The following is a 27,719-nucleotide window of genomic DNA, read 5'->3' on the forward strand; positions in this document are numbered from 1 at the left end:
TCTCTTTCAAATCAATCAATCAATACTTTTTAAAAAAATTTATATAGAAGTGTACCATGGGCATTAATCATTAGAAGAGGCTCTTGCTGTCCCCTCCCTGCACCCAAGTTTCTCCTATATCTGCTGACCTCTGGTGGTTATAGTTTGAACTGTACCTTCCCTTTCTAGTTAGTGGCCTGCTGGCAGGTAATGGTGTATTTTTTTCTCAACAATCCAAATTCAAATATTCAAGTGCTGTACTAAATGGAAATACTTTTATTGCTGTGTTTTGTATTTGTTTTCAGGCATTATGACATAATGCAAAGAATAGGACCTGGGCTTTTTTTTTTTCTTTTTTTACTTCTTTTGGGCCTGGGCTTTGGAATCAGACTTACCTACGTTCAAATCATCTTGGGCAAGTTAGCTGAATTCAGCTTTCTTACCTATAAAGTGAAGATAATAATAATTTAAAAAAATAATAACAAATAGTTTAATGGGAGAATTAGATGAGGTGATTATAAATGCATAACCCTACCTGTGTCCTAGCACATAGGTGCTCCATAGAAGTGTGTCTCATTCTCATTAATAGTAATTTGTTCAGTGTGTGACTCAAAGTGATTTTTAAAATTCTGGCAACGTAAAGTTTACCATGATACCATTTTCCATGTGTTGTTGTTTTTTAAATCCGAGAAATTTTATATAACTGATTTCTGGTTCTTGAATTTGGAAAATGAGGTAAACTCTAGTATGGGCTGTGAAGTCTCTCTCTGCCCAGGGAGCTACGGATCTGAGACCTAAGAAGGGTTAGATAAGGGTGAGAAGAGATCTTGGGCACAGCTGAATGGCTTTGTGCACTTGACCTCACTTGGGTTTCCTAGCTAACAGGGTCCAGTAATTTTTCCCCTGGGTCAGCAAAGGGCAGAGGTTTGAAGTTAAGCATCACTGGGTTCTCAGCTGGGCCTCCACGGCCCCCTCCTCCCACTTGCAGAGAAAAGAGGAGGTGGCTGAATAGAGGAGGATATGAGATTGGTTCTCTGCTCCTCCCTCTCCTTGCTTCTCCCCACACCCATCCTCTCCCCCACAGCAGCCATCTCCCCCACAGAGACTGGAAAGAGGGAGGAGGGCGGAGTAGGGGACTGAGGGATCAGAAGCCCCAGTGCCCTGTATCTGAAGGAAGCGCTGGCCAGGGGCAGGTCTGCTGCCTCCTTCAAAATGATGCTGGGTACTCTGGGGCTTTGGGCACTGCTTCCCGAAGCTGTACAAGGTAAGTGTCTATGGGGAGGGGCAGGGTCTTTCCATCCACCCATTGAGGAAAGGAGCATTTGAAGCAGCAGCCACCCCTTTGGAAGAGCGGTGAGTGGGGTGGGTGAGTGAGGGTGACGGGTAGAGCCGTGTGTCCCCATGGTGGGGGTCAGGTTCCAGGCCTCTGCTGACACTGTTTCCTCCTATGGCTTTACCATGCTGGCCCTGGGATATGAAACATGTTTTGTCTCTCCTTTTGGCTGCTGTTTTTGCCTCTGCATTCACTCTCTTGAACCTCCCCTGCCCACCCTGGGCCACAGCACCCCCAAGCAGGCGGACCTGTGTGTTCTTTGAGGCCCCTGGAGTGCGGGGAAGCACAAAGACACTGGGGAAGCTGCTAGATGCAGGACCGGGGCCCCCCAGGGTTATCCGCTGCCTCTACAGCCACTGCTGCTTTGGGATCTGGAACCTGACCCAAGACCAGGCACAGGTGGAGATGCAAGGTGAATGGCAAAGTCTATGGCAGGTGATAGCTAGGGTGGGAGACAGGTACATCCTGGGGTGGGGGTGGCAACTGAGGGAGAGGAGGAAAAAATGGAATGTGTGGAGGGAAAAGAAAAGCCCATATCAGATGGAAGGGATGCCTCTGAGAAGGGATTTATCCTCTCTCTCCCCAGACTTCATTATGCTCTTTTTCTCGCTCTCCACCTCTCTTTCTTTTTCTTCTTCTCTTTCTTAATCCCTTTCTCTCCTCTTTTCCTAATCCTACCCTATCAGGATGCCGAGACAGTGATGAGCCAGGCTGCGAGTCCCCCCGATGTGACCCAAGCCCCCGAGCTCAGCCCAGCCCCAGCTCCACTCTCTTCACCTGCTCCTGTGGCACTGACTTCTGCAATGCCAATTACAGCCACCTGCCTCCTCTGGGGAGCCCTGGGACTCCTGGTTCCCAGGGTCCCCAGGCCATCTCAGGTAACCCCTGGGGTGCTGAACCTGGGTGGAGGCTGGGGCCCAGGTTAGGAGAGGTAGAACCAGGGCCAGTTCTCACCCTACCCCCATCCCAAGCTTCACTCCTTCTGGCCTTGAAAAGTTGGTTGCCCTGGTGACTGTGAGATAACAGGGCTTGTGACCAGGGTGGGGGTGGGTCGAGAAGCAAGACTTCTGAGGAGGGGGAGAGGAGCAGAGAGTAGATTTGGGGCAGGGCTCATCCAGCCTGCATTCTTGCCTTAATGCCCAGGCGAGTCCATCTGGATGGCGCTGGTGCTGCTGGGGCTGTTTCTCCTCCTGCTGCTGCTGGGCAGCATCATCTTGGGTATTAATCTGCCCCATCCCTCACTTGTGACCCCAAGACACTGCCCCAAAGCTCTGACCCCTCTCCAGGCTTCCTTGACCCTCTGGTTCTGAGATCTCTACAACCTGACTCCCATTCCCTCCCACAAAGCCCCCTTCCGAGTCTCCATTCCCCTGCACTCTGACTCTGAGGCTCTTTTCTGTCCCAGCCCTGCTACAGAGAAAGGCCTGCAGAGTGAGAGGTGGGCCAGCGCCAGCGCCAGAGCCAGAGCCAGACGCAGGCGGGGACTGGAGTGCGGAGCTGCCTGAGCTGCCTGAGCTGTGCTTCTCCCAGGTGCCCAGGGCGGGAGGAAAGGGTCCTCTAAGTACTCCCAGAGGGTGTGCTGGGGAGGAAGCCTAGTCCTGGTACTAGCCGAGGCCCACACCCATCACCGTATCCCACCAGGTCATCCGGGAAGGAGGTCACGCAGTGGTGTGGGCTGGGCAGCTGCAAGGCGAGCTGGTAGCCATCAAGGCCTTCCCCCTGAGGGCTATGGCCCAGTTCCGAGCTGAGAGAGCATTGTATGAGCTGCCAGGCCTACAGCACGACCACATTGTCCGCTTTATCACTGCCAGCAGGGGGGGACCTGGGCCCCTGCACTGTGGGCCCCTGCTGGTATTGGAACTGCACCCCAAGGTGAGGACCAAGAAATGTACATGTGTGTGTTTGCCTATGTGTGGATGGGGATGGGGATGGGGGTGGGGGAGGGGGAAGCTGGATGTCAGCGGGGCCCTGTCCATGCTTATTCTTCTGCTTTAGATATCCTGTTCTCTAAAACCTTAAAATTTATTTTTCATATTTTTTCTTTTTATTACACATGAAATACCTGCTAATACTTTTAACCCACAAAATAGATAAGGAAAGGGAAAAATCAAAATAATTTATATTCTGTACCTTAAAGAAAATCATTGTTAAAGAAAGACCTTCAGCCCTCCCTAGCTGGTTTGGCTCAGTATTTAGAGCATCGGCTCATGGACCGAAGGGTCTCAGGTTCAATTCTGGTCAAGGGCACGTACTTCGGTTGTAGGCTCAATCCTGGCCCAGGGTTGGGGCACTTGAAGGAAGCAACTAATCAATGTATATATCTCACATCAATGTTTCTCTCTGTGTGTGTATCTCCCCCTCCCTTCCACTCTCTAAAAAAAATTATTGGAAAGTATCCTTGGGTGAGGATTAACCAAAATAATAAAAATAAATAAATAAATAAATACCTTGAGCCCTACTGGTTTGACTCAGTGCAGTGGATAGAGTGTCAGCCTGCAGACTGAAGGGTCCCAGGTTCGATTCCAGTCAAGGGCATATGCCCGGGTTGTGGTCTCAATCCCCAGTATGGGGTGTGCAGGAGGCAGCCAATCAATTATTCTCTCTCATCATTGATGTTTCTATCTCTCTCTTCCTCTCCCTTCCTCTCTGAAATCAATAAAAATATATATTTTTAAAATACCTTGAGCCCTGGCCAGTGTTTCTCAGTGGTTAGAACGTCAACCCGCAAACCGAAAGGTCTCGGGTTTGATTCCTAGTCAAGGTCACATATCTGGCTTGTAGGTTGGATTCCTGCTCCATCAGGGCACATGTGGAAAGCAAACAATGTGTCTCTTTCACATCGATGTTTTTCTCTCTCTCTCCCTCCTCCTTCTCCTTCCCTCCGTTCCACTCTCTCTGAAAATCAATGGAAGGAATATCCTTGGGTGAGGAATTAAAGAAACACAAGCCCTAACCGGTTTGGCTCAGTGGACCGAGTGTCGGCCTGCGGACTGAAGGGTCCCAGGTTCCATTCCAGTCAAGGGCATGTACTTTGGTTGCGGGCACATCTCCAGTAGGGGGTGTGCAGGAGGCAGCTGAAGGATGTTTCCCTCTCATCGATGTTTCTAATTCTCTATCCCTCTTCCTTCCTCCCTGTAAAAAATCAATAAAATATATTTAAACACACACACACACACACACACACACACACACACACACACACACGCCCTAGCTGGCTTGGCTCAGTGGATAAAGCATTGGCCTTCGAACTGAAGGGTCCCTGGTTCGATTCCAGTCAAGGTCACAGGCCCGGGTTGCGGGCTCGATCCCCAGTAGGCCGTGTGCAGTAGGCAGCCAATCAATGATTCTCTCTCATCATTGATGTTTCTATCTTTCCCTCTCCCTTCCTCTCTGAAATCAATAAAAAAACAAAACACACACACACACACACACACACACACACACACACACACACAAGCCCCGCCTTTTTGCTCAGTGGTTGAACATCAACCCATGAACCAGGAGGTCACAGTTCAATTCCTGGTCAGGGCACATGTGCAGGTTGTGGGCTCGATCCCCAATAGGGGTAGTGCAGGAGGCAGCTGATCAATGATTCTCTCTCATCATTGATGTTTCTATCCCTCTCTCCCTCTCTTTTCTTCTCTCTGAAATCAATTAAAAAAACAATATTTTTTTAAAAAAAGAAATACCTTGAGGCATAGCCCTTCAAATTTATTCATATATTCATTCAACAAATATTTATGAATTGTATTTCAGGCACTGTTCTGAGTGCTAGGACAAACACTTTTAGTCCCTCCCTGCCTTTACAGATTTGATGGAGTAGTAGGGGAGAGAGAAGTGGGTCAAATAAACACAAAAATAAGTTTAAAATGTCAAGTGTATTAAGTGTTGAAAGAGAGGGCCATGCTACTACAAGAGAAGACTAAGGAGATGTGACTCAAGGGGCGGAACATGAGCAATAAGGATGAAGAGGAAGAGGTAAGCAAGGACCAGACCATACTTGGCCTTGTGGGCCTAACTAAGGACTTGGGAGTTTATCAGCACCCATAGCTCCTTCACCTCTGAAATCTTGAATTCTGGGAAGTCCCCTTTTTGACCATGTGCCTCACTGCTCAGCTCAAAAATCACTGCCTTTTTGGTTTTGTTTATTTGTTTAACTTTCCTGGCACACTGAAAGTGCTCAATGTTTGTCGAATGCAGAACTCTTTTTTTTAAAAAATAAGTTTTTATTGATTTGAGAGAGAGAGATAGAAACATTGATGAGAGAGAAGCATCAATCAGCTGCCTCCTGCCTGCCACCCACCAGGGATCAAACCGGTGACCTCTTAGTGCACGGGTAGATGCTCAACCACTGAGCTACACTGGCCGGGCTCAAATGCAGGACTCTTGCTCCTTTTCCAAAAATTTCCACTTGCTTTCCAACTGCCACTCTCCTACCCAACAGATCTGTTCATTGGCCAGTTCTACCAAACAGGCTTGACACCTCAAGCCAGGTGGTTCATGAGGGGTGCCTGGGCCTAGCTCGTCCTGTCTATCCTTTTTCTGCCTTTGTCCAAAGTCCTCTGAGGCAGTCTAAGGTGGTTAATTGTGAGTGACACTAAAGACAGACTGCTTGGGTTCAAGCTCCACTTCTCTTTCACCAAGTGACTTCCAGCAAGCTTAGTTAGCTTTCTGTCAACCTCCTCATCTGTAAAACAGGAGTGACAGGAGTACCTTCCTCCTAGAGTTGTTGTGAGGATTTCAGGAGGCCTGGCCCACACTTAGTGCTCAGGACCCTTGAACTGGAGTTGCTATTTTTCCTGTCAATCTGACTATGCGCATTCTCACTCCTCCATTGCCTGTTATCTTGCCCTAGATGTGTCAGTGTGTGGGTCTGCTGAGACATGCAAGGGAATGTTTGTTGATTGACCTCTCTTCTGGGGTGGATCAGCCACCTCCAGCTTTGTGTGTCCCCCTCTTCTCTGTACTTCTCCCCAGGGTTCCCTGTGCCACTACTTGACCCAGCACACCAGTGACTGGGGACGTTCCCTGCGGATGGCACTGTCCCTGGCACAGGGCTTGGCATTTCTCCATGAGGAGCGCTGGCAGGATGGTGGGTGAGCTGAGAGCAAGAAGCCATGGGAATCAGGAGCCACACTACTATGTTTCAGATTCTCCCTTAGCTTGGAGGGGAAGGATTGGGTCAAAAGAGAAAGGAAGAAGATCCACGTCCCTTCAACCTTGGCTTCTCCCACAGGCCAATATAAACCAGGCATTGCCCACCGAGATCTGAGCAGCCAGAATGTGCTCATTAGGGAGGATGGGTCATGTGCCATTGGAGACCTGGGCCTCGCCTTGGTGCTACCTGGCCTCACCCAACCCCCCACCTGGGCCCCTACTCGACCCCACGGCCCAGCTGCCATCATGGAGGTAAGTACTCTGGATAAGGATGAGGCCTAGGATAATGGTGTTGCTACTGCTGCTGCAGATGTGCCCATTGCTATAGCAATAGTGCAGCAGTGCCTGCAGCGTTTGAGACATTGCTGAGTCTGTAGTTGGGGGATATTGCATGGACCAGTGTGGTGGTGAAGGCTGCCAAGGAGATGATTCTTGGTCCTCCACGCCTTTCTCTCCAGGCTGGTACCCAGAGGTACATGGCCCCGGAGCTCTTGGACAAGACTCTGGACCTACAGGACTGGGGCATGGCCCTCCGGCGAGCCGATGTTTATTCTCTGGCTCTGCTCCTGTGGGAGATCCTGAGCCGCTGCCTGGATCTGTGGCCTGGTAAGGATGGGTGCAACAGTCCCCTCTCTTCTCCAATGCCTCACCTATCCATTCCAGATCCACCTACCTCCTGACCCAGGAAGCTCTGCCCTTCTCCCCCTTGGTCTTTCCACCAGGAAGGCACCCCTAGCGCTAGCTGACACGTAACCCTGTGTGCTTTTCCCCAGACAGCAGACCACCACCCTTCCAACTGGCCTATGAGGCAGAACTGGGCAGCACTCCCACCACCTGTGAGCTATGGACCTTGGCAGTGGCGGAGAGAAGGCGCCCTTACATCCCACCCACTTGGTGCTGCTTTGCCGCAGTAAGAAGCCACTGGCTGGTGGGCTGGGGACCTGGAGAGTCTGGGCACAGGCTTCAAGGGCGTGTGTTCCAGGACCAGTCCCTCTACTCCTTCTATCCCTTCTCCTCCCACCACTCCTGGATCAGGTTCAGCTGAAGCTGGGCAAACTTTCTCTGTATCTCAGTTCATCCTCTTCCACCCTAAGTCTCACACAGCCCACTCCTGAGGCTCACACCTTCCCCTTGCTCAGTCTTGCCCAGTCTGTCTTTCTTCTCGCCACCTGTTAGCCCTGTTCTTCAGTCCCCTGCTCCAGGAAGTCCTCCTTGGCTTTGCTCCTACCTTGAGCACTGTCCCCAAGATGGCTTCTCTCCCGGTACACTGGCATCCAACCTTCAATCCAATCATCCCTCCATCTGTCCTACACATCTGTGTTTCTAACATGACCCAATAAAGCCAGTTCTGGGTATAAAAGGTAAAAGCAGTAGCCTATAAATGAAACGTTAGTGGTCTGCTCAAATAGTTTTAACAGGAAACCCCTTCCCTGCCACCTGGTCTGAAATACCTGGCCTAAAATTTCCACTGCACAAGTATTTGCTGTGTTAGATAACAGAGGCCCGCAGACTCTTTGCAGAAGACCCTGTTTGCCTGAAGGGAAGGAGAGCAGTTTCTCATCAACATGCTAAGCCATAACCAGAATTAGCTCCTCAGAGGAAAAAGTGGGCCCTTTGGAAGGCACCCAGAGAACCTGTCTCAGGCAACAAGATGCAGAGGGCTGAATTTCAGGGAGGGACAGGGGAGGGTTGCTCCTGGGAGGGTCAGAAGAAGAGTGTTGAAAACAGAGGAGTGGTGGACATCTTTTAATGACCTACTCAGGGTCCTGGGGTCAAGCCTGCCTCTTGGTCTTTATTCCCAGGACCCTGGTGTTCTTAGAGAGCTCCTAGAGGACTGTTGGGATGCAGACCCGGAAGCACGGCTGACAGCTGAGTGTGTACAGCAGCGCCTGGCTTCCCTGGCCCATCCTCAGGAGGCCCACCTCTTCCCAGAGGGCTGTTCACATAGCTGCCCACCTCTCTGTGCAGAAGACTGTCTCTCGACTCCTCCCCACCACCCTTCTCCCTTGTAGGCCTCGGCTGAGAATCCGTCACTTCAGCATTCAGCAAGACCCTTGTTTCAGGATTCTCAACCTAACCGTACCATTTCTCATGTGTGAATATGCAGTTTACGTGTAATCTATGTATGTGCAAACTAGACATGGTGATCATATGCTGTTTGCTCTGCCTCACTACTGCCTTTCCCGCTTGCCAAATGCTTGGACCCAGTCCACTGTAATTCTGACCAGTGACGGAGGGTAGGTGTGCACAGGAAAGAGATAAAGTCAGCTTTCCTGACTCCACACCCTTAGAGCATCCTCCCTTCTTGTGATCTTGGGCTCCTCCTGGCTCTCTTCTTTTCCTTCTCCTCAACAAGCCTTTATTTGGTGGGATACCATGAAGGGCACTGGGGAAAGAGGGACGAATACCATGAAATTGCTGCTCTGAAGGTGCTCAGAGATCCACAACTCACTTTGTTGGGGTCCTGTACAGTGTCCTGGGAGGGGATGGTCTCTGCTGAGGCTTGAGTAGGAAGGCCTCAGAGCACAGGAGGCTTGAGCTGGGTCTTGAATGAGCAGGCATTTTCCAAGAGTGTTGGGGGCAGTACGACATTCCTGCCCAGTGAGGTGTATCATGAGGTGCAGCAAGAAATTGCGGGTAACCTGAGTAGCGAAAGTGTGTGTAAGGGGGGAAGAAGGGGTGGCGGGAAAAGAGAAAAGGTGACATGGAGAACTGCAGGCAAGGCTTTGCGAGCCATGCTGAGAAGTTCTTCCTTCATTTCTTTTTTTATGTTTTCTCTACTGGCTTTTCTTTCCCAAGCCGGACATCTTTAATACTGGGTACCCCTCAAGGTCCGTCCAGTTACAAGTGCCTGCCTGGTGTATAGCCCTGGCTCGGTTTCTAACTCTCCAAGTGCCCTTGGGCAAGTTACTTCCTCTTTCTAGGGCTCAGGTCCCTTACTTGCTGTATAAGGAGTTGGATGCCCTTTTGTCCAATCCCAGAACAACAATGGGGGAGTCCTGATTTCACTACCACAGGATTGCTTCCTGCTCAGTGACCACCTAACTCTATGTCCTCCGGCAAGTTTCTTCACCCTTGGAATCTCAGTTTTATCTTGCGTGAAGTGTGGAGAAAAACACCCCGCTGGCAGGGTCAATTCAGGGTGAAAAAACGGTGACAGGTCTTGCACAGCACCTGGCCTTAGGAAACACTTTGTAAATGGTAGCAGTTGTGATTGAGCATTGACATGATTCCAGCCCCTTTCTAGCTTGGTTGTTCTCGAGTTCCAGGATTAGCCTCTGGAGAGCCCATCTAACCCCAGGCCCTGAGGTTTCACCTTCCTTCAGACCCAGGTCTCTAAATCTCTACAAGACATCATCACTTGGGTAGGCAGCCACCACATGAAACGAAACACATCAAAACCCAAGCTCCTGCCTCCCCCTCAACCACAGGGCTGCCTTTCCTTCCTTGACTCTCAAGGACACCAAGTTTCTCTTGGTCCTAGAAGATCCCAGTAAGGAAGATGTTCTTGTCCCTTCCTGAGGCCCCTGCTCATCTTACTCATATCTGGTTGGTTCTCAAGCCCCATTGAGGTTGTATGGGCAGGGCCAGCTGCTGGGTACCATCCCCCTTTCCTCCCTCCTAGGTCTGGCAGCCTCAACTACTGAAATGACCGCTTGGCCGCCTCTTTTTTTCCCCAATCTAGGTTAAACACCACTCTAAATTATCTTTAAACATAACTGCATTGTATTTTGCCTCTGCACAACAGTCTACTTGCCTGTTTCGTGACAATCCTGTGAGCACCATTTACAAAGGAGGAAAACAAGGATTCAGGGAAGTTTAGGAATATGTCTAAGGTCACACAGCCCCTAAGTAACAGAGCAGGAATTCTCATCATTAAAAACAATGTTTATGAAAATGCCGTGAATTATTAGAAATGGTAATGTCATGTAAAAAGAATATATAGACCTATGCTGGCAAGCATAGGGTTATGTTAAATAAAAATAAACCTATAATCACAAGAAAAATAAACAAACCCCAATAAAGGGACATTTTATAAAATACCCATCCAGCACTCCTCGAAAGTATCAAGATCATCATAGATAAAGAAAATCTGAGAAACTATCACAATGATGAGGAGCCTAAGGAGACATGGTGACTAAATGGAATGTGATATCCTGGAACAGAAAAAGGACATTGGGTAAAAACTTAAGAATAAAGTTAACAATCATAAGTCAATGTTGATTCATTCTTGTAACAAACATACTAATGTAAGTTGTTAATAATAGGGGAACTGGGTTTGGGGAATATAAAAACTCTGTATCAGTTTTTCTGTAAACCTAAAACTGTTCTAAAAAATAAAGCTTATTAAAAACAACAACAACTATGACCATCTCCAAAACGTCAGAAGCCATAAATACAAGGAACAAGGGGAGGGTTGTGGTAAACTTTACAATGTTCATTTGCAGTAATTTTGAGTGGGTGTATTGTAATGTGTTGCATTGAAGGCATCACTAACATAGAAGCCGAGATTATAAAAAAACGAGATTATTATCTTGGCTCTCCTCACTGTGAACTTGTCAAAAAACTTATTTACTTAATATTCTCAGGAAGTTGAAAGAATGATTCTCTGTCATTTTCCACCCTATAATTCTATGATTCTATGATAAAATGGGATTATTGCACCAAATCCAGTGTTTACCTAGTTGGTATTACCATGATTGGTGAGTCTATGCTCAAAGAGAGGTAGTATGCATGTAAATAAGCTCTTTAGAAGCTTGAAAACATAAATATCTGAATAGAGTGGTCTATGGGAGAAAAACTGTATGGCTGAAGACAGAGGTGGTGATCGTGGAAAAAGACTGATTTTTTGCTATATACCTTTATTTTTACCTCTTGAATTTTGAGTTATTTGCATGTTTTGTCTATTAAAATTAAGTACACTTAAAAATTTTAAAATATATTTTATTGATTTTTTTACAGAGAGGAAGGGAGAGGGATAGAGAGTTAGAAACATTGATGAGAGAGAAACATCAATCAGCTGCATCCTGCACACTCCCCACTGGGGATGTGCCCACAACCAAGGTACATGCCCTTGACCGGAATCGAACCTGGGACCCTTCAGTCTGCAGGCTGACGCTCTATCCACTGAGCCAAACCGGTTTCGGCTCATTCTACTTTAAAATATATATATATTTTTGACTTCAGAGAGGAAGGGAGAGGGAGAGATAGAAAAATCAATGATGAGAGAGAATCATTGATTAGCTGCCTCCTGCACACCCCCTACTGGGGATTGAGCCCACAACCCAGGCATGTGTCCTTGACCAGAATCAAACCTGGGACCCTTCAGTCCGTAGGCTGACACTCTATCCACTGAGCCAAACTAGTTAGAGCTAAAAAAATTTTTTTAACAGCATCATGCCCATCATCAATAATTTTTTTCAAACTTGATAATCTTCCAAGAAAGAAATAATGCAGATATAGATTTCCCTAGAGCTTAAAAAAAAAAAGAAAATGTTCTAATTCATCTCAAATATTTAGCACAAACCTGGTAAAAATATATCAAAATGGCTTTCTCTGCAGATAGCTCTCTTGCAAACATGGTGAACGTTCCTAAAACCCGCCGAACTTTCTGTAAGAAGTGTGGCAAGCATTAACCCCATAAAGTAACACAGTACAAGATGGGCAAGGATTCTCTGCATGCACAGGGAAATCGGCATTATGACAGGAAGGAGAGTGGCTATGGTGGGCAGACTAAGCTGATTGTCAGAAAAAAGGCTAAAATTACAAAGAAGATTGTGCTGAGGCTTGAATTCGTTCAGCCCAACTGCAGATCTAAGAGAATCCTGGCTATTAACACGTTAAGCACCAAGCCTATTTTGTCTTCCTTTCCATTTAGCCCACGATATTCAATTTCACCGATATGCTGGCGGCACTAGTGACTGACTGGTCTGGACGGAAAGTATAGTGTCAGTCACCGGTGACTGACATAGCGCTTAACATGTTAAGGGATGCAAACATAGTCCTGGTCGGTTTGGCTCAGTGGATAGAGCGTCAGCCTGCGAACTGAAAAGTCCCAGGTTCAATTCCGGTCAAGGGCACATGCCCAGGTCAGGGGCTTGATCCCCAGTAGGGAGCATGCAGGAAGCAGCCAGTCAGTGATTCTCTCTCACTATTGATGTTTGTATCTCTCTCTCCCTCTTCCTCTCTGAAGTCAATAAAAATATATTTTTAAAAAAGAAAGATGCAAGCATTTTGAACTGGGAGGAGATAAGAAGAGGAAGGGTCAAGTGATCCAGTTCTAAACTTCATATTTTGTTTTATTATATGACAACTAGAGGCCCAGTGCACGTATTCGTGCACCGGTGGGGTCCCTCAGCCTGGCTGTGGGGCTGGGGCTGGGTAGGGACCCTGGGAGGGCTCCAGGGTGTGTCCAGCCTCTTTTGCCCAGTCCCGATTGGCCGGACCCCAGTAGCAAGCTAACCTACCGGTGGGAGCGTCTGCCCCTGGTGGTCAGTGAGTGTCATAGTGACTGGTCAAATGGTGGAACCAATGGGTTGGACACTTAGCATATTAGGCTTTTATTATATAGGATAAAATCTTAGTATGTTCACTTAAAAATATATCAAAATATACTGTGGCCCTAACTGGTTTGGCTCAGTGGATAGAGCGTCGGCATGCAGACTGAAAGGTCCCAGGTTCGATTCCAGTCAAGGGCATGTACCTTGGTTGCGGGCACATCCCCAGTAGGGGGTGTGCAGGAGGCAGCTGATCAATGTTTCTCTCCCATCGGTTTCTAACTCTCTATTCCTCTCCCTTCCTCTCTGTAAAAAATCAATAAAATATATATATTTTAAAATGTACTGTGGTTATGTAAAATACTATCATTGGGGGAGGTTAGATTAAGGGTATATGGGAATTCTACTATTTTTACAACTTCTTGTGAGTTTAAAAATATTTCAAAATTAAAAGTATTTAATAAATCTATTAAAGTTTTTAGTTCAAAATGGCAAACTCAGTTGAAACCAATTTTTATAAAATGTTCTTAAGTCTGCTTAAGAGGAATGAGTATTTTTAAACTTTTGGGTGTATGGTTGTATATATACTAATTAAATCACGCTTGATAATTGTGTTATTACAAAACAAAACAAAACAAAACAAAACAAAACAAAACAAAACAAAGGCCATTGCAGCAATCCAGTCAAGAGATGACGGTAGCTTGGGAGCAAGGAAGATGAAGTGCAGGGATTCCACCGTGCAGAGGTGTTGCAGAAGGGTTGGGAAGAAGCGACGGAGAGAGCAGAGCTACCAAGGGTGACCTCCTTGGGTCTCTGGTTTATGAAGTTCGATAGCTGGGAGTGGGTGTGTCCACATAAAGTATTTGAGGATCTTTCCTGAGCCACTTTCCTGATTTCGCCTGGAAGAGGGTCCTTCACTTAGCCTAGGTGGCTTCTAGTTTCTGCAATTTGACAGATGGCGGAGCTATGCAATTGAGGTGGGGCATCCTAGGAGAGATTAGGAAACCTCACTATTTCCGGTAACAACGTTTCTTTACTTCCCAGGGAAACTAAGAGGGAGGTGGCAATACTGAGGCTTGCGCTGAGACTCAGCGCTCCCCCCTCGTCCCTAAGCGCTCTGCATATACCAGTGTACTGCATTCACATTACAAGGTGTTGCACCACCTGGACGAGAAGCTCAGGGGGTAGGTGCTGAATTTCTTCTTCGTATCTTAGCGGCTTTCAGAAAGCGGCTGCTCCCTCTCCGGACCAGTCTCAACCGGCCACACACCTCGGAATTTCCGGCCCGCCCACCCCTCTGCACCCGCCTCTCCCTAAGAGCGCCCGGCTCCGCCCCTATTACAACCGCAGCCTTCTAGCCCAGCGGGGACTAGGGTGATTGACGGGCACGTTTTCCAATCACAACGCCGAACGACCACATCATTACCAATTAGGTGGTAGCAGAGGCGGGTGCCGCCGAAGCGGAAACGGTGGGGGGCGTGACCAGGAAGTGAGAGCGGAGCCTGAGAAGGACCGGCCGAGCCCAGGTGGTGTCAACGTGACGGGGCATCTTGGTTCCCCAGTTTTCTCCCGTTCCCGTCCCTGGGTCAGGGGTCCCTTCGCAGCTGGGAGCCAGGGTCTCCATTTGCTCTCTTTAATGGGCAAGGCTGTGGGTCTACATATGTAAGCCTTTGAGGACCTTTTATGAGCCACCTTCCTGGTTTCGCCTACACCTTCCAGGCTTGGCCTGGCGGAGGGTCCTTGTCTTAGCCTGGGGTGGGGGTGCTGTCTCCTGTCCCCGGGGGGTGGTGAAGTTGTTTAAAATCCTTCTTGAATCTGTGCGTGGTTGAAGTCACGGACACGGAAAGGGAGGTGAGGCACGGGGATTGCGAAGTTCGCGGGCTCCGCCCCTCTGTGGCGGAGTTGGAGACTTCCCCTTGCGGACCGAGGTGGTGGACGGTGGAGCTGCCCAGGGAGCTAGGTGCCTGTGGTTAGGGAACTAGGAATAAAATAGGTATTGAGGGCGAAGGGACGGTGGGAGAAACACTTGTTAGGTGGAGGTCACTTGTTAGGTAGCTGTGGGAGACCTCTGTAGAGCTGGAGGCTTTGGGGTGGGGCGCGGTCCCTAAATCCCCTCCCCACCTGCCTTCTTTCTCCTCAGGCTGGAGGAAAACACCTGACCATGTGGAATCCCAGTGCCGGTAGGTGTTTGGGGGTGCTCTCTTCTCCATCCCAACCCCTTTTCAAATGGGCCCCACCACAGGAAGTTTCTGTGTTTTTCTTCCACCTCTCCCCTCCTCTGCAAAGGCCAAGTCCCTAGTCTATGGTTGACCCCATGCCTTTGTCTTTCCTTCGAGTTCACAATCTCCCTCTCTTCCCAGCGGGAGAGGGACATTACCTTTTATCTCTTCTACGTGGATTTTTCCCTTACCTTCTGTTCTCCTTCCTCACTTTTCCATTTCCCCTTTAAGTATTTTTTAACTTATTTAAGGTAATACATATGTGTCCTTATACCCCCATTACCCCCCCTCCCAAACCCCCCCCCCCTCATGCCTTCACCCCCCTGGTGTCTGTGTCCATTGGTTAGCCTTATATGCATGCATACAAGTCCTTTGGTTGATCTCTCCCCATTACCCCCACCCTCCCCTGCCTTCCCTCTGAGGTTTGATGGTCTGATGGATGCTTCTCTGTCTCTGGATCTGTTTTTGTTCATCAGTTTATGTTGTTCATTATATTCCATAAATGAGTGAGATCATGTGATATTTCCCTTTAAAGTATTGAGTGAGAAACTGAATCCCTGCCTTTTTGTTGTTTGTTGTCTGAGGCCCTGGGTAATCCTAATCTTAATTTCTTTTTTGCTTCTTCCTTCAGGGCAGCCAGGGCCAAATCCATATCCCCCTAATGTCGGGTACCCTGGAGGTTCCAATCCTGCCCATCCTCCGCCTGTCAATCCTGCCTTTCCTCCGCCCCCCTTCCCTCCTCCCCCTGGCCCCTTTCCCACTCCCCCAGGAGCTCCCCAGGGGAATCCAGCTTACCCCCCAGCTGGGCCCCCTTATCCTGTGCCACCACCAGCTTATCCAGGATACCCACCACCAGGCCCCTATCCCCCTCCATATCCACCACCTGCCCCTGGCATGCCACCTATTAATCCCTTGGCTCCTGGCATGGTAGCACCAGGAATGGTGACTGAGAAGAAGATGCGGAAGAAAATGAAGAAAGCTCAAAAAAAGTCGCAGGCGCACCATAAGCATGGCAAGGTCAGTGCCCTCTGGAGCTTAGCTAGGCAGGGGTGCCCCCTCAGAGAGACTAGGCAAGCAGGGGGTGGTGACCCAGGGGGATTCACAGTCTGAGGACATGGGGCAGTGATTGTGTTGCTCTGGTGATGGTTCTTCCTTTTTATAAAGGATTCCCACTGGGAAGAATCTGATAATCTTGAAAAGAAATATTAAGCTAATTGGGCTTTCTACAGGTGAGGGGCTAGGCTGAGCCTTAGAATGGATCTCAGAATCAAAAGCCTTTCTTGTCTGCTTTTCTCTCTCCCAGAATTTTTGAACCCCTCCCTCACTCCCAGATGCAGGTTTTAATTGTCCATACCCACTGAGGTGGTCAATTTTTTTTTTTTTAATCCTCACACGAGGATATGGTCAAAATTTTTTTTTTTAATCCTCACACGAGGATATGCTTATTGTTTTGAGAGGGGTGGTGGTGAGAGAGAGTATTGCCTTCCATACATGCCCCGACCGGGGAATCAAACCCGCAACCTTTTCCGTATACGGGACAACGCTCCAACCAGTTGAGCACACCCGCCAGGGCAGTAGGGTCAGTCTTTTGACAAAACAGTCTTATATTTAATAAATAATAATCTGGCCCTAGTTCCTTTCTCTCTTTCAGGGTGTTGTGTTAATTACATAGGCCTTTTTGCCCTGCCCACCCAGTGGGGAAATTGAGGACTAGTGGTTCTCAGCCTCAAAACCTAAGTTTCATGCTCAGCCCCAAGGCTAAGTAAGTATCCTCATTCTAGTCTCTAGAGGAGTGTTAATTAGCAAGGGTAAAAGTAGTTCTCTGGACAACTCTGTAAGGATCGAATCAACCTGGATCTTGAGGAGGCCTTAATTAACTTTTTACTGCTTAGTATTTATTTCCTTATGGCTTTGGGCACTAATTCCTGCTTCTGGATTTTTTGTAGAAGTCTGAGGAGAAGGAAAGGTGAGATTTAATGGGGGAAAAATTACCCTGGAGAGTCTCCAAAATTGTTTTTTTTTTTTTTTTAAAAATCTTTTAGCCCTAGCCAGTTTGGCTCAGTGGATTGAGTGTCGGCCCTCAGACTGAAGGATCATGGTTTTGATTCCAGTCTAAGGCACATATCTCAGATGCAGGCTTGATTCCCAGCCCTGGTTGGGGCAGCCAATTGACGTGTCTCTCTCACATAGATGTTTCTCTCTCTGTCTCTCCTGCTCCCTTCCACTCTCTCTAAAACTCAATGGGAAAATATCTTTGGGTGAGGACTAACAAAACAAAAAAAATCTTTTAGCCTGGCCAGTATTGCTCAGTGGTTGGGGATCGATCTATGAACCAGGAGGTCATGGTTTGATTCCCCACCAGGGGGCCTAGGCCCATGCCTGGGTTGTGGGCTCAATCCCCACTTTGGCCATGCAATCAATTATTCTCTTATTATTGATGCTTCTATCTCTCTCTCCTTCTCTCTCTGAAATCAGTATGTGTGTGTGTGTATCTGTGTGTGTGTATGTATGTATACTTTTTTGTTAATTCTCAACTGAGGATATTTTTCCATTTTTAAAGAGAGTGGGAGGAGGAGAAAGAGAAACATCGATGTAAGAGAGAGATATCGATTGGTTGCTTCTCACACATGCCCCGACCAGGGCATATTGGGATGATGCTCTAACCAACTGAGTTACCCGGCCAGGGTTTAAAAATGCTTTCAATGACAGTTGTTGATGGGAGTATGTGTGTAAAGTACCTCGACTAGGAGTCTCCCAACTTTCTATCCCACCTTCTTCACTTTCTCCCAATTAGGAAAAAGTAGAGATATAAATGCACACACAGCTGTTGTTTATATTCACTTTCTTAAGTTCATAGCCTCTAGGAACTTTCCATGCAGCTAATCAATGAGCATTTATAAGGAAGCAGTTATTCCTTAGCTTGTGCCTATAATTTATTCCTTACATTGGCCTTGGTAAAGAAGGTTGGGAAACTTGCTCTGTATGAAGTATGTTAAATTCTGTACAGTGAATTAGGATGGTTTAATCCATTCCTATAGCCTCACTGCTTAAGGAAATCCTTGCTTTTGTGATTTAAGGGACAATCTGGTTTAAAACTCCTGACCTTCTTAGGTACCTGGGTGGAAGGGTAGAGAATCAACGAATGTCCCATGGAATGATCAAATGTCATTTGGATTGGATGCTATCTCCTTTCCCCTTTCCCCTTGCAGCACTCCTCCTCCTCCTCTTCCAGCAGTGACTCTGACTGAATACAGGGTCTGGACCCTACCATCAAGTCTCTCCAGTTCTGCTCTCCCATCAAGCTTCAATGCCATCTTGCACTGGGGAAAATTAGCCATTGTGTCCCTCGACCCCTATACCCCAATCTGAGCCTCACTCTTGCTGTTCAGCCTTAACTGCTTAGGGGAAATGGGAAAAGAATTGCCATGAGCCGAAACCGGTTTGGCTCAGTGGATAGAGCGTCGGCCTGCGGACTGAAAGGTCCCAGGTTCAATTCCGGTCAAGGGCACATCCCCAGTAGGGGGTATGCAGGAAGCAGCTGATCGATGTTTCTCTCTCATCGATGTTTCTAACTCTATCCCTCTCCCTTCCTCTCTGTAAAAAAGTCAATAAAATATATTTAAAAAAATAAAAAGCTTTAAAAAAAAAAAGTATTGCCATGGGCTAGCAAAGGCCGTCTTCACAGTGCTTGGATAGAGCTTTTAGCTGATGAGTTTTAAGGAGAACTATTTTTTGAAGTCAGTGAAACCTTTGAGCTAAATGCTGAAGATAAGTCCAAGATCTAGAAAATGTGGTTTTTAACTTTCTTTTGTAATATTTGTAGTTGGGGAGGTGTTGTGGAAACTTAATTGTGGGAGAAAAACAAACTACTTTTTTTTTTTTTTAAATTGTGGCATGCTTGGCCAATTTAATGGCAAATACATTTCCCTGAAGACCTTTAATTGATTGCACTAACTGCAAGACTGCTGGGAAGTGGAGTCCATTTGTTGATGAGTCCTGGCGGCCATTTTGGAATCTAATCTCTATTCTTTAGTTCAGTATGCTATTTCAGGTCCTCCCCACATTCTCCAACTCTCAGTTTAAATAAAGCTGTTTGTCCTGGTCTCTGTACACCTGTGTCATTACCTTGGTTGGGCCTAGTACATTCTACTACTTTTGGTGCCCTTGCACAGACTTTAAAGTGTATCAGTTTGCCCTAGCTGGTTTGGCTCAGTGGATAGAGTTCCGGCCTATGGACTGAAGGGTCCTTGGTTCAATTCTGGTTAAGGGCACATGCCAGGTTTCGGACTTGATCCCCAGTTGGCAGGAAGCTTCCAATCAGTGATTGTCTCTCATTGATGTTTCTATCTCTCCTACCTTCCTTTCTGAAATCAATAAAAATATATTAAAAACAAAATAAAGTGTATCAGTTTTATAGTAAGGAGCCAGAGCATTAGTGAGCAAGAGACCATACTGTCTCTGTGTTTCTTAAGTGGGAGGAACCTTCAAAATTGGTTCAGGCTTAGTGGAATGAATATTTATGTTGTCTTTTTAATGAATGGGTATAGGTCTTTGGCATATGTTTTCATATCTGCTACAGAGGTTCTCAGCCCTGGTTGTCCATTACCTATCAGAGAGTAATTTAGGATTTTGCCCCAAATCTATTGAATACGACTCTTTAAGGATGGGATTCTGTAAGTCAGTATTTTAAAGAAACTGTTTGATTCTGATACACAGCTAGAATTGAGGGCCACTGGTTCACTCTGTGCTATGCACAGTACTACACATCAGGTTCTCAAAGATCTGTTGAGTAGAGGAAAAAGACATCTAAGATAATCTATATATATAAAAGCCCAGCGACCAGAACAGCGGAATGAGGTGTGCAGCAGCCAATCAGCCTGATCCGGGCCCCTATTAGGCCACCTACCCTGTTTATCGGAATTCCGACTTAGGGGAGATTTAGGGGAGTATTGAAGGCAGTGCCCCTAATTATTCCTTGACCTTTCTTGTGCACGTTCAGACCCCTGGGTGTTTACTGGAATCCATATGCCTAATCTTTGGGTACCCTTGCTTAGAGGACACTGCAAACATATGTGTCCTCCTGTAGGGAACAGTTATAGGATTAAGCCTCGGACTGACCTGCTGGCAAAGTCGCAAACAAGTCCCAGCTTAGAGGGCACAGTCCTCTAAGCATAATTAAGCTTGATCTTGTGACTGCTCCCTAGATCTTTCCTGGGTAGTTAATGGGCTGTTGGAGGGCAGCAAGCGCTGCCAAAACAAGTGAAACTTACAAGAACATTGTAAATTACCTTGTTTGCCCCTGACTATAAATAAAGCATCAGCTTTGCAGTCTGGATCTGTTCTGTGGCCTCAGCCAGGCACAGAAGATCCACTTAGACCCAGCTTATTCTCTTGTCTGTCTATTTCTTCATCCTTCACCAGCCCTCCCTCAGACTCGCCGAACCCGTGGCTGTGCTGGCGCGGCTCATCCTCCCAAGATTACTCACCCTACTGATTGTATCTAAAGATAAATTTTATTTCAAACTGCAATAAAATCCAAACAGGCAGGCAATCGAGGCTGCCTGGTTCCTTTAGCCAGGCTGTCCCTTAGCCCTGTCTTTCACAGCATCTGTTATGTCAGAGTAATCATTCATCCATCGTTCAGGATCTGATGGCCAGCCCTGACAAGGTGGTGCCCGATGTGAAGACCAAGGAATGCAATGAGACGTGTGGAACCCTTGAAAACCAAGAGGAAGGAAACGAAAGTAACTGCGAAGTAAGTCATTGGAGTCCGGTTGGGATTTCTAAGTTCGAGGGAAATGTTTTTCAGCTAAGGTTTCACAATAGGACAGCAACTGTCCACCAAATAACAGATCTCTTCATTACTTAAAAAAAAAGTTATTTAAAAAAAAGTAGAAGTGAGATTTTTCATCACATACAAGAAATTTAAAAAGTTATTAAAAGCAAATGGTGTCTCATTTATAGAAGAACAATTAAAGAGCCTGTTGCAAATTGTTATAATTTGTAGTCCTTGTTTCCCTAATGCTGGAACATTAGACCTTGATCTCTGGGAACAAGTAGGTAGGAATTTAAAGAGAAATCAGGCCCAGGGAAAATGAGTGCCCTTGTCATCTTTAACTATGTGGGCTCTTGTTTGAGCTGCACTATGCCCACTTCATATTGAGGATCAAAAGCCTACAGAACACCACAAGGATTTATCACTGCCCCCTCCTCCTGAAGTAGAGCCTGTCAAACCTGTAATACCTAAGACCCCACTGTCAGAGGAACCTTTCCGGATCCTCCATCTCTGGTGTGGGAAGGCTCATCAACTAGATCCTCAGTGATGGGATCATGTGTCAGGCAACCTATGTTAGAAGGAGAGCTTTTGGCTTGCCCAGTTATGCAAGATCAGCAAGGTAATTGGATACATGAATCACTCTCCTTTAATACCTCTAAAGAAATAAGGAAAAGTATTAGAGAAAATGGGACTAACAGTCCATTTACAAAAGGACTCCTTAATGCCTTGTCCGAAAATTACCATATGACGCCTTGGGACTGGCAGATTTGGCCAAAACAACTCTGGATGCCAGTCAATATTTATGATGGAGAGCAGAATATGATGAGATCTGTGAACAACAGGCTGTCTGTTAGTGTTCTCTGGAGACCTCACCTGGGAGCCCTCTGGGCCCCATTTGGGCTGTGAGTCCCAGGCACTTTTAAAAATCATCTGAAAGATCCATGAAAAGAACTCTGATTTATTAAGTCTTGTCTGTATGTTATGCACACCTGTAAATATCATATGTGAGTGTCTGTTGATTGTTGCTTTATGTGTCTTTGTTGTTTTGTTTAATTTATTTAAAGTTGGGGCATATTTCACTTTGCTAGGGGCCCCAGCTACTTGTGGCAGGCTGAACACATGGCAGGGATTGCAGGAACTTCCCAGCAGCTGCCAAAAATTCTTAATCTTGGGGATCCTTCTTGCTCTCCCTCTCAAGGCATCAGCCACTAGAAACTCTTAGTTAGTAGAAGTTCTTGTCTATCTGTAATGTAACTTGGTTACTGATTGATGTTCTTTGCTTTCTTATCTTTGAGGGACTTAGTTTGAAGATTGTAAGGCTAATGTCCCAGTCCACCCTTTTATGAGTACTCATCTATTTACTATAGGGTTTTTTTCTGTTTCTGTTTTTAAGATCTCTTCTTATATGTAAGATTTCATGTTGTTAGTCTACTCAGAAAGAAAATATATGGGAAATAATCATTTAAACCTCCCAAGTCTTTTTCCTAAGATGATTAGACCTGTAGAAGTATCCTCCAGCAGGCTGCAGAAATAGCAGTGTGGGGGCCACTCCCATTTTTGTAAAAAAAAAAAAAAATTATTACTTTAACATTAAAGCCACTGAGTTATCCCTGTTACAAAATTTGCCAAGAAAATGCCTTGGGTAATAATAATTGGCTTTAAAATCTCAAAGTTGTTAAGGCAAAATAAATATAACTAAAATGAAGGGTATATGATAAAGCTTTTTCAGTGGTAATTATATATGCCTAAACATAGTTTTCTGAAGTCTTTGGTAACTTAAAACTTTGAAGTTTGCTGGATTAAATAGTAAAAAGTATTAAATATCAAAGTATTTTGAAATATTAATCTGAATTTGCCTCATATGGAGAATTAGAGGATGGGTTTGAATCCGTTAATAAGTCTTGTTTTTTTATTTGAAATATCTATTAAAATGTGAATGTATTGCTAATCTCAGGAATGTTAATTACTTATATGTCACCTAAAAATAAAGTTTTTTCAGGGTTAAGAATTCTAACTAATTGGAAAGAAGGTATGTTTTTGGTGTAATAGAAGGATGAGGCATGGAGATGGATTTTGAAGGAGAAAGAAAGTGGTTTCTAGAGCTGGTTATTTCTGAAAGTTGTAAGGTTTCTGAAGAAAGGTTTGTGAAAGTGTAGAAAGGTTTGTGAAAGTTGTAGAATGTTTATAAAGAGAAATGTTGAAAGGAAATTGTATAAATGACACAGACCAGTAAGCCAGGACAAGTAGAATAGGAAAATTGAGATGGTTAAACAGTAATTTGGAGCCATCTAGTAAATCCTACCTTCCCTAAAACAAGGGTATAAGAGTAAATTATTTTCATTTTGTCTCCCTAACCAGAGGGTAAATAGCTTATATCAATGTACTCAGGGAGACAGATAGCAGAAATCTAATTAGTGTCATTTGCTGACCTCACCCAAGTACAAATGAAATTAGAAAATAAACCTGCCCTAACCGGTTTGGCTCCGTGGATAAAGCGTTGGCCTGCGGACTGAAAGGTCCCAGGTTCGATTCCGGTCAAGTGCATGTACCGTGGTTGCGGGCACATCCCCAGTGGGAGGCGTGCAGGAGGCAGCTGATCGATGTTTCTCTCCCATCAATGTTTCTAACTCTCCATCCCTCTCCCTTCCTCTCTGTAAAAAATAAATAAAATATATATTAAAAAAAGAAAATAAACCTTATTTTGGTTAGTCCTTTTCTAGTCTGTTAAAGGGAAAAAATCTGTCCTGTTGTTTTTTTTTAACCAGGAAGCAAAAGTTCTATAAATTATTGAAATGGTTATATGCTATATTAATCAGGTATATATATGTTTTAAAAGGCCATCTTTAACCATGGGAACTGAAGTTTGCTAGCCTATGTTTGTGTCTAATAAACTTTGAAATATGATCTTTTGGCAAAATAAATTTGACAATCCTTCCAGGGTTTGAATTTTAAGCCCTACCTGTCCCTCCAGTATTTGGCAATTCTTAATAAGTGGCAATACATTTCTATGCATGAATTCAAGACCTGTTTCCAATTGTAGCTATATTAACCAAGATAAACTGAAAATGGGCCTGCTTATAGCAGCCAAGTCTTCATCGCTTTTTGCAGAACTTGGTCCATCCTACATTCTACAGGAATTCCTTACAATCCACAAGGGCAGGCCATCATTGAACGTGCCCATGTTACCCTGAAGGGTATGCTAGTAAAACAAAAAAAAAAGGGGGAATATGGGACTCAAGGGTCCTGCTATACTACTATCTAAAGCAATCTTTACCCTTATTTTTTTTAAAATCTGAATGATCATTTTCAAACCTCAATAACCCCACCTTAGAAACCACTAATCTTGTGGCAAGATGTGGACACTAAAACTGGATGAGACGCAATGAATTATTAACATGGGGGAGGGATATGCGTGTATTTCTACCCCCACAGGGCTGCTGTGGATTCCAGCTTGATGGATCAAACCCTGCCATGGCATTGCATGGGACAAATACTCTTCCAGAAACGAAGAATTCTGTCTTGGGGACTTCGCAGAAACGAATGTCCCGCCGGGCCCCCGCAGCCCCCGAAATATCCTGGGGAATGATTAAGAAGCTGATGATAGAAGCTGAGCAACTGTTGGAGCGTACTTGCTTTCCACGCACGCCAGATAACCTCTTTCTTGCTATGACTGCTTTGATTCATCTCAACTCTTGTGCGGTATGGTTTAGTATTCTTATTTGGCTTTGGGCACCAGCATTAGCCACCATGTATTGGGTCCATGTTATAGACTCACCTTTCTTTAGATCCCTCACTGGAGAGACACCCCTTTCCCTGTCTCTAACAATTTGACCTCCTTCCTAGGAGGCGTGGACTTGCCACCTATAGGCAGTCTTGAAAATGGGACACATTGGACCCCAGTGCCCCCTAATACTACTTTCCACTCTAACCTGTTATCCCTTTGTGTTACTACTTCCTCTATACCCCAATATTGTTTAAAGGCTAATAATCAGATCTGGTTACATACTATCCCCAAGGAAGGACAAGCAAGGGCCCAGTTTATCTTTCTCTCAGCAGGAAGTCTAGCCAAGGGCAAGCATACCTGTGCTACAGCTCCAACCCTGCCTCCCCGTAAGCAAAATAAGTAAGATCACTCCCTGGAGGCCTTCCACTGGGAAGTCTGCCGAGGGCACTGGGCTCCTTATCAGCTGGGAGACCATTGTATTGTAGACTGGGGCCCACATGGCCACCTGCAAGCTAATCATACTAATATTTTAGTCTACCGTACCTCCAATGGCACTTTTGTGGGATCAGCTAGGACCCCCCCTTTTATGGACAGGAAGAGGTTTGGTTCCCCTCGCCCTCAACTACAAGATTTTCTGGTTCAGGAAACCTTATGGAGATTAGGACATGTTCTCCATCCACTGAATTTATGGGATGGGGATTATCAACAGAAGTCCAATAATTATACTATGACCTTTTAAAAATATCATTCAGATAGTAGTTTGGTGTGTACCACACATCCTTATGTATTTCTCATGGATCCCAGCTTACAAATTACTTACAATAATTATTTTCTAATACAGGTAGGAGAAGGGGCCTACTATACATCCCGTATTACCAATCAAAATGCCACCTCATTAAATATAAACACTATTATAATGTTGAGGAGACAGGCTGAGGTCTTAATACCCGTTAACCTCACTAGGGAGTGGCAAGGATCATTATCCATTGAAATTTTAGAAAGCATTAAGTCATTTGAGGCCTAAAAGATTTTTGGGGATGCTCATTACAGCCATCATCTTGGCTATTGTTATTCTTATTACTGCCAGCATAGCCATGGTGGCCCTTGCTGAGTCTGTGCAGACTGCCACGTTTGTAGACAGTATGGCCAAGAAAGTAACTAAGGAATTTACTATGCAGCAGCACATAAATAAAAAAAAATTGGCTAGGTTACAGGCTGTAGAAGCAGCCATTGAATATTTGGGGGAAAGACAGGACACTTTAGCGTACAAATACTTAATTGCAATTGGGGACATAAGCACATATGTGTAACCCCCTTAAAATGGAACAGCAGTCACAATCAATGGGTTGACACTAAGAGCATTTGTGGGGAGTATTTCATGACAATCTTACTGAAGAAGTGAATGCTTTACAAAAACAAATCAAAGACTCCTTACTTGCTATTAATGAGCACAAACAGCAAACTACTGCATGGAATGCAGTCAAAGAGCATTTAAACTGGATAGACCCTACCACCTGGTTTCCTGGAATCAATTGGCACCTGATCGGAATAACTATTGCCATCATTGTAATTCTTTTTGTTTTTCTTATAGTCTATAGAAGCGCAACTCAACAGTGAACAAGCCTCGTAGAACCCAACATTCCCAGGCAACAAGTTCACCGCAGCCCTGTCTTCTATACCTAGCAAAACAAAAAAGGGGGAGATCTGGGGAAGCATGAGACTTGGTTGGAAAGTTGTAAGGAGGACATTCTGAGAAAAGGGAAGTGTGCGGAAAGCCGCCTGCTCTGTTTATCAGAATTCTGACTTAGGGGAGTGTCGAAAACGGCGCCCCTAATTATTCCTTGACCTTTCCAGACAAGTTTGTGCACGTGCAGACCCCCAGGTGTTTACTGGAATCCTTCTGCCTAATCTTTGGGTGCCCTTGCCTAGAGGACAATGCAAACAAATGTGTCTTCCCAAGATTACTCACCCTACTGATTGTATCTAAAAGATAAACTTTATATCAAACTACAATAAAAGCCTAACGAGGCAGGCATTCGAGGCTGTCTGGTTCCTTTGGCCAGGCCGTCCCTTAGCCCTCTTTTTCACAGCAACTGTTGTGTCGGAGTAATCATTCATCTGTCGTTCAGGGTCTGCTGGCCAGCCCCAACACCTTTGCTAAAAAAATTTCTGTTTTTCTTTTACACTTCTTTAATTCTATTTCACTTTGAACCTAATGTCCACTCCCTCATTTTGGGGGTGGGGGTGGTAGTGGAGTGGGTGGGAGGAAAGACATTGGAGTCCTCAAGCCTTATTTCCATTTCAGGAAACTATCCCTTTTCAGATGACTCTACTGAATTGGGGTTGCCCAATAAAACTTGACTAGTATTAAGGCCAGAACCAACACCCAAAGGAATTGAACAAGGTTCAGTAATAACCATTGTATGTGATATCTCTTTCATTTCTCCTTATTTTGTCTTATTCCCTTTCAGGGCTTCTGTTTTTAAAAGTTTTTAAGTTTTTTGTTTTTAAAAAGTATATTTTTATTGATTTCAGAGAGGAAGGGAGAGGGAAAGAGAGATAGAAACATCAATGATGAGAGAGAATCATTGATCGGCTGCCTCCTACATACCCCTCACTGGGGATTGAGCCTGCAACCTGGGCATGTGCTCTTGACCAGAATTGAACCTGGGACCCCTGAGTCCGCAGGCCGATTGAGCCAAACCAGCTAGGGCTAAAAAAAAGTTTTAATGTGGAAATTAACAAGAGTAGAGAAAGCAGTTTAATGGACTCCTATATATAATTTCCCTTCAGTAATTATCAATGTTTAGCCAATTTTCCATTCCACATCATATTTTTCCCAATTTTTATTAATGAAAATTATTTTTTTAAAGTTTTAACAGCTTGCCCTAACCAGCTTGGCTCAGTGGATAGATCATCGTCCTGCGGACTGAAGGGTCCCAGGTTCGATTCTGGTCAAGGGCATGTACCTTGGTTTCGGGCACATCCCCAGTAGAGGGTGTGCAGGAGGCAGCTGATTGATGTTTCTCTCTCA

The 27,719-nt window shown here is 45.6% G+C and overlaps 2 protein-coding genes and 1 pseudogene across 11 annotated transcripts; all 3 read left to right on the forward strand.

Annotated features, from left to right (window-relative positions):
• Positions 1-1,179: 1,179 nt before the first annotated feature.
• On the forward strand, positions 1,180-8,481 carry AMHR2 (anti-Mullerian hormone receptor type 2; the record flags this gene model as incomplete). 2 transcript variants are annotated; one of them, XM_079775279.1, is made up of 11 exons in its annotated part: positions 1,180-1,243; positions 1,542-1,724; positions 1,999-2,190; positions 2,456-2,530; positions 2,718-2,842; positions 2,954-3,184; positions 6,290-6,404; positions 6,549-6,721; positions 6,928-7,075; positions 7,243-7,379; positions 8,272-8,481. In XM_079775279.1, 11 exons carry the CDS (start codon positions 1,192-1,194, stop codon positions 8,479-8,481), a joined length of 1,641 nt encoding a protein of 546 aa, XP_079631405.1. The 2 variants fall into 2 exon arrangements, with proteins under 2 accessions (XP_079631405.1, XP_079631406.1); XM_079775280.1 differs by lacking the exon at positions 8,272-8,481 and having other exon boundaries at positions 1,195-1,243; positions 7,247-7,383.
• Positions 8,482-12,048: 3,567 nt separating this feature from the next.
• LOC307101945 (large ribosomal subunit protein eL42-like) lies at positions 12,049-12,753 on the forward strand (annotated as a pseudogene). The gene is made up of 2 exons: positions 12,049-12,308; positions 12,693-12,753. The product of its transcript is annotated as a large ribosomal subunit protein eL42-like (transcript).
• A 1,688-nt stretch (positions 12,754-14,441) lies between these two features.
• Positions 14,442-26,902, forward strand: PRR13 (proline rich 13). 8 transcript variants are annotated; one of them, XM_079773923.1, is made up of 6 exons: positions 14,862-14,959; positions 15,107-15,146; positions 15,817-16,202; positions 20,830-20,940; positions 24,394-24,660; positions 26,277-26,902. In XM_079773923.1, the coding sequence occupies exons 2-6, from the start codon at positions 15,128-15,130 to the stop codon at positions 26,313-26,315; spliced, it is 822 nt and encodes a 273-aa protein (XP_079630049.1). In that variant the 5' UTR covers positions 14,862-14,959; positions 15,107-15,127; the 3' UTR covers positions 26,316-26,902. The 8 variants fall into 8 exon arrangements, with proteins under 8 accessions (XP_079630046.1, XP_079630051.1, XP_079630047.1 ...); XM_079773920.1 differs by lacking the exons at positions 14,862-14,959; positions 26,277-26,902 and adding an exon at positions 14,442-14,492 and having other exon boundaries at positions 24,394-26,259; XM_079773925.1 differs by lacking the exons at positions 14,862-14,959; positions 26,277-26,902 and adding an exon at positions 14,511-14,628 and having other exon boundaries at positions 24,394-26,259.
• The last annotated feature ends 817 nt before the right edge of the window (positions 26,903-27,719 follow it).

Source organism: Cnephaeus nilssonii, assembly GCF_951640355.1.
Source record: "Cnephaeus nilssonii genome assembly, chromosome: 6".
In the NCBI taxonomy this organism is placed as follows: Eukaryota; Metazoa; Chordata; class Mammalia; order Chiroptera; family Vespertilionidae; genus Cnephaeus; species Cnephaeus nilssonii.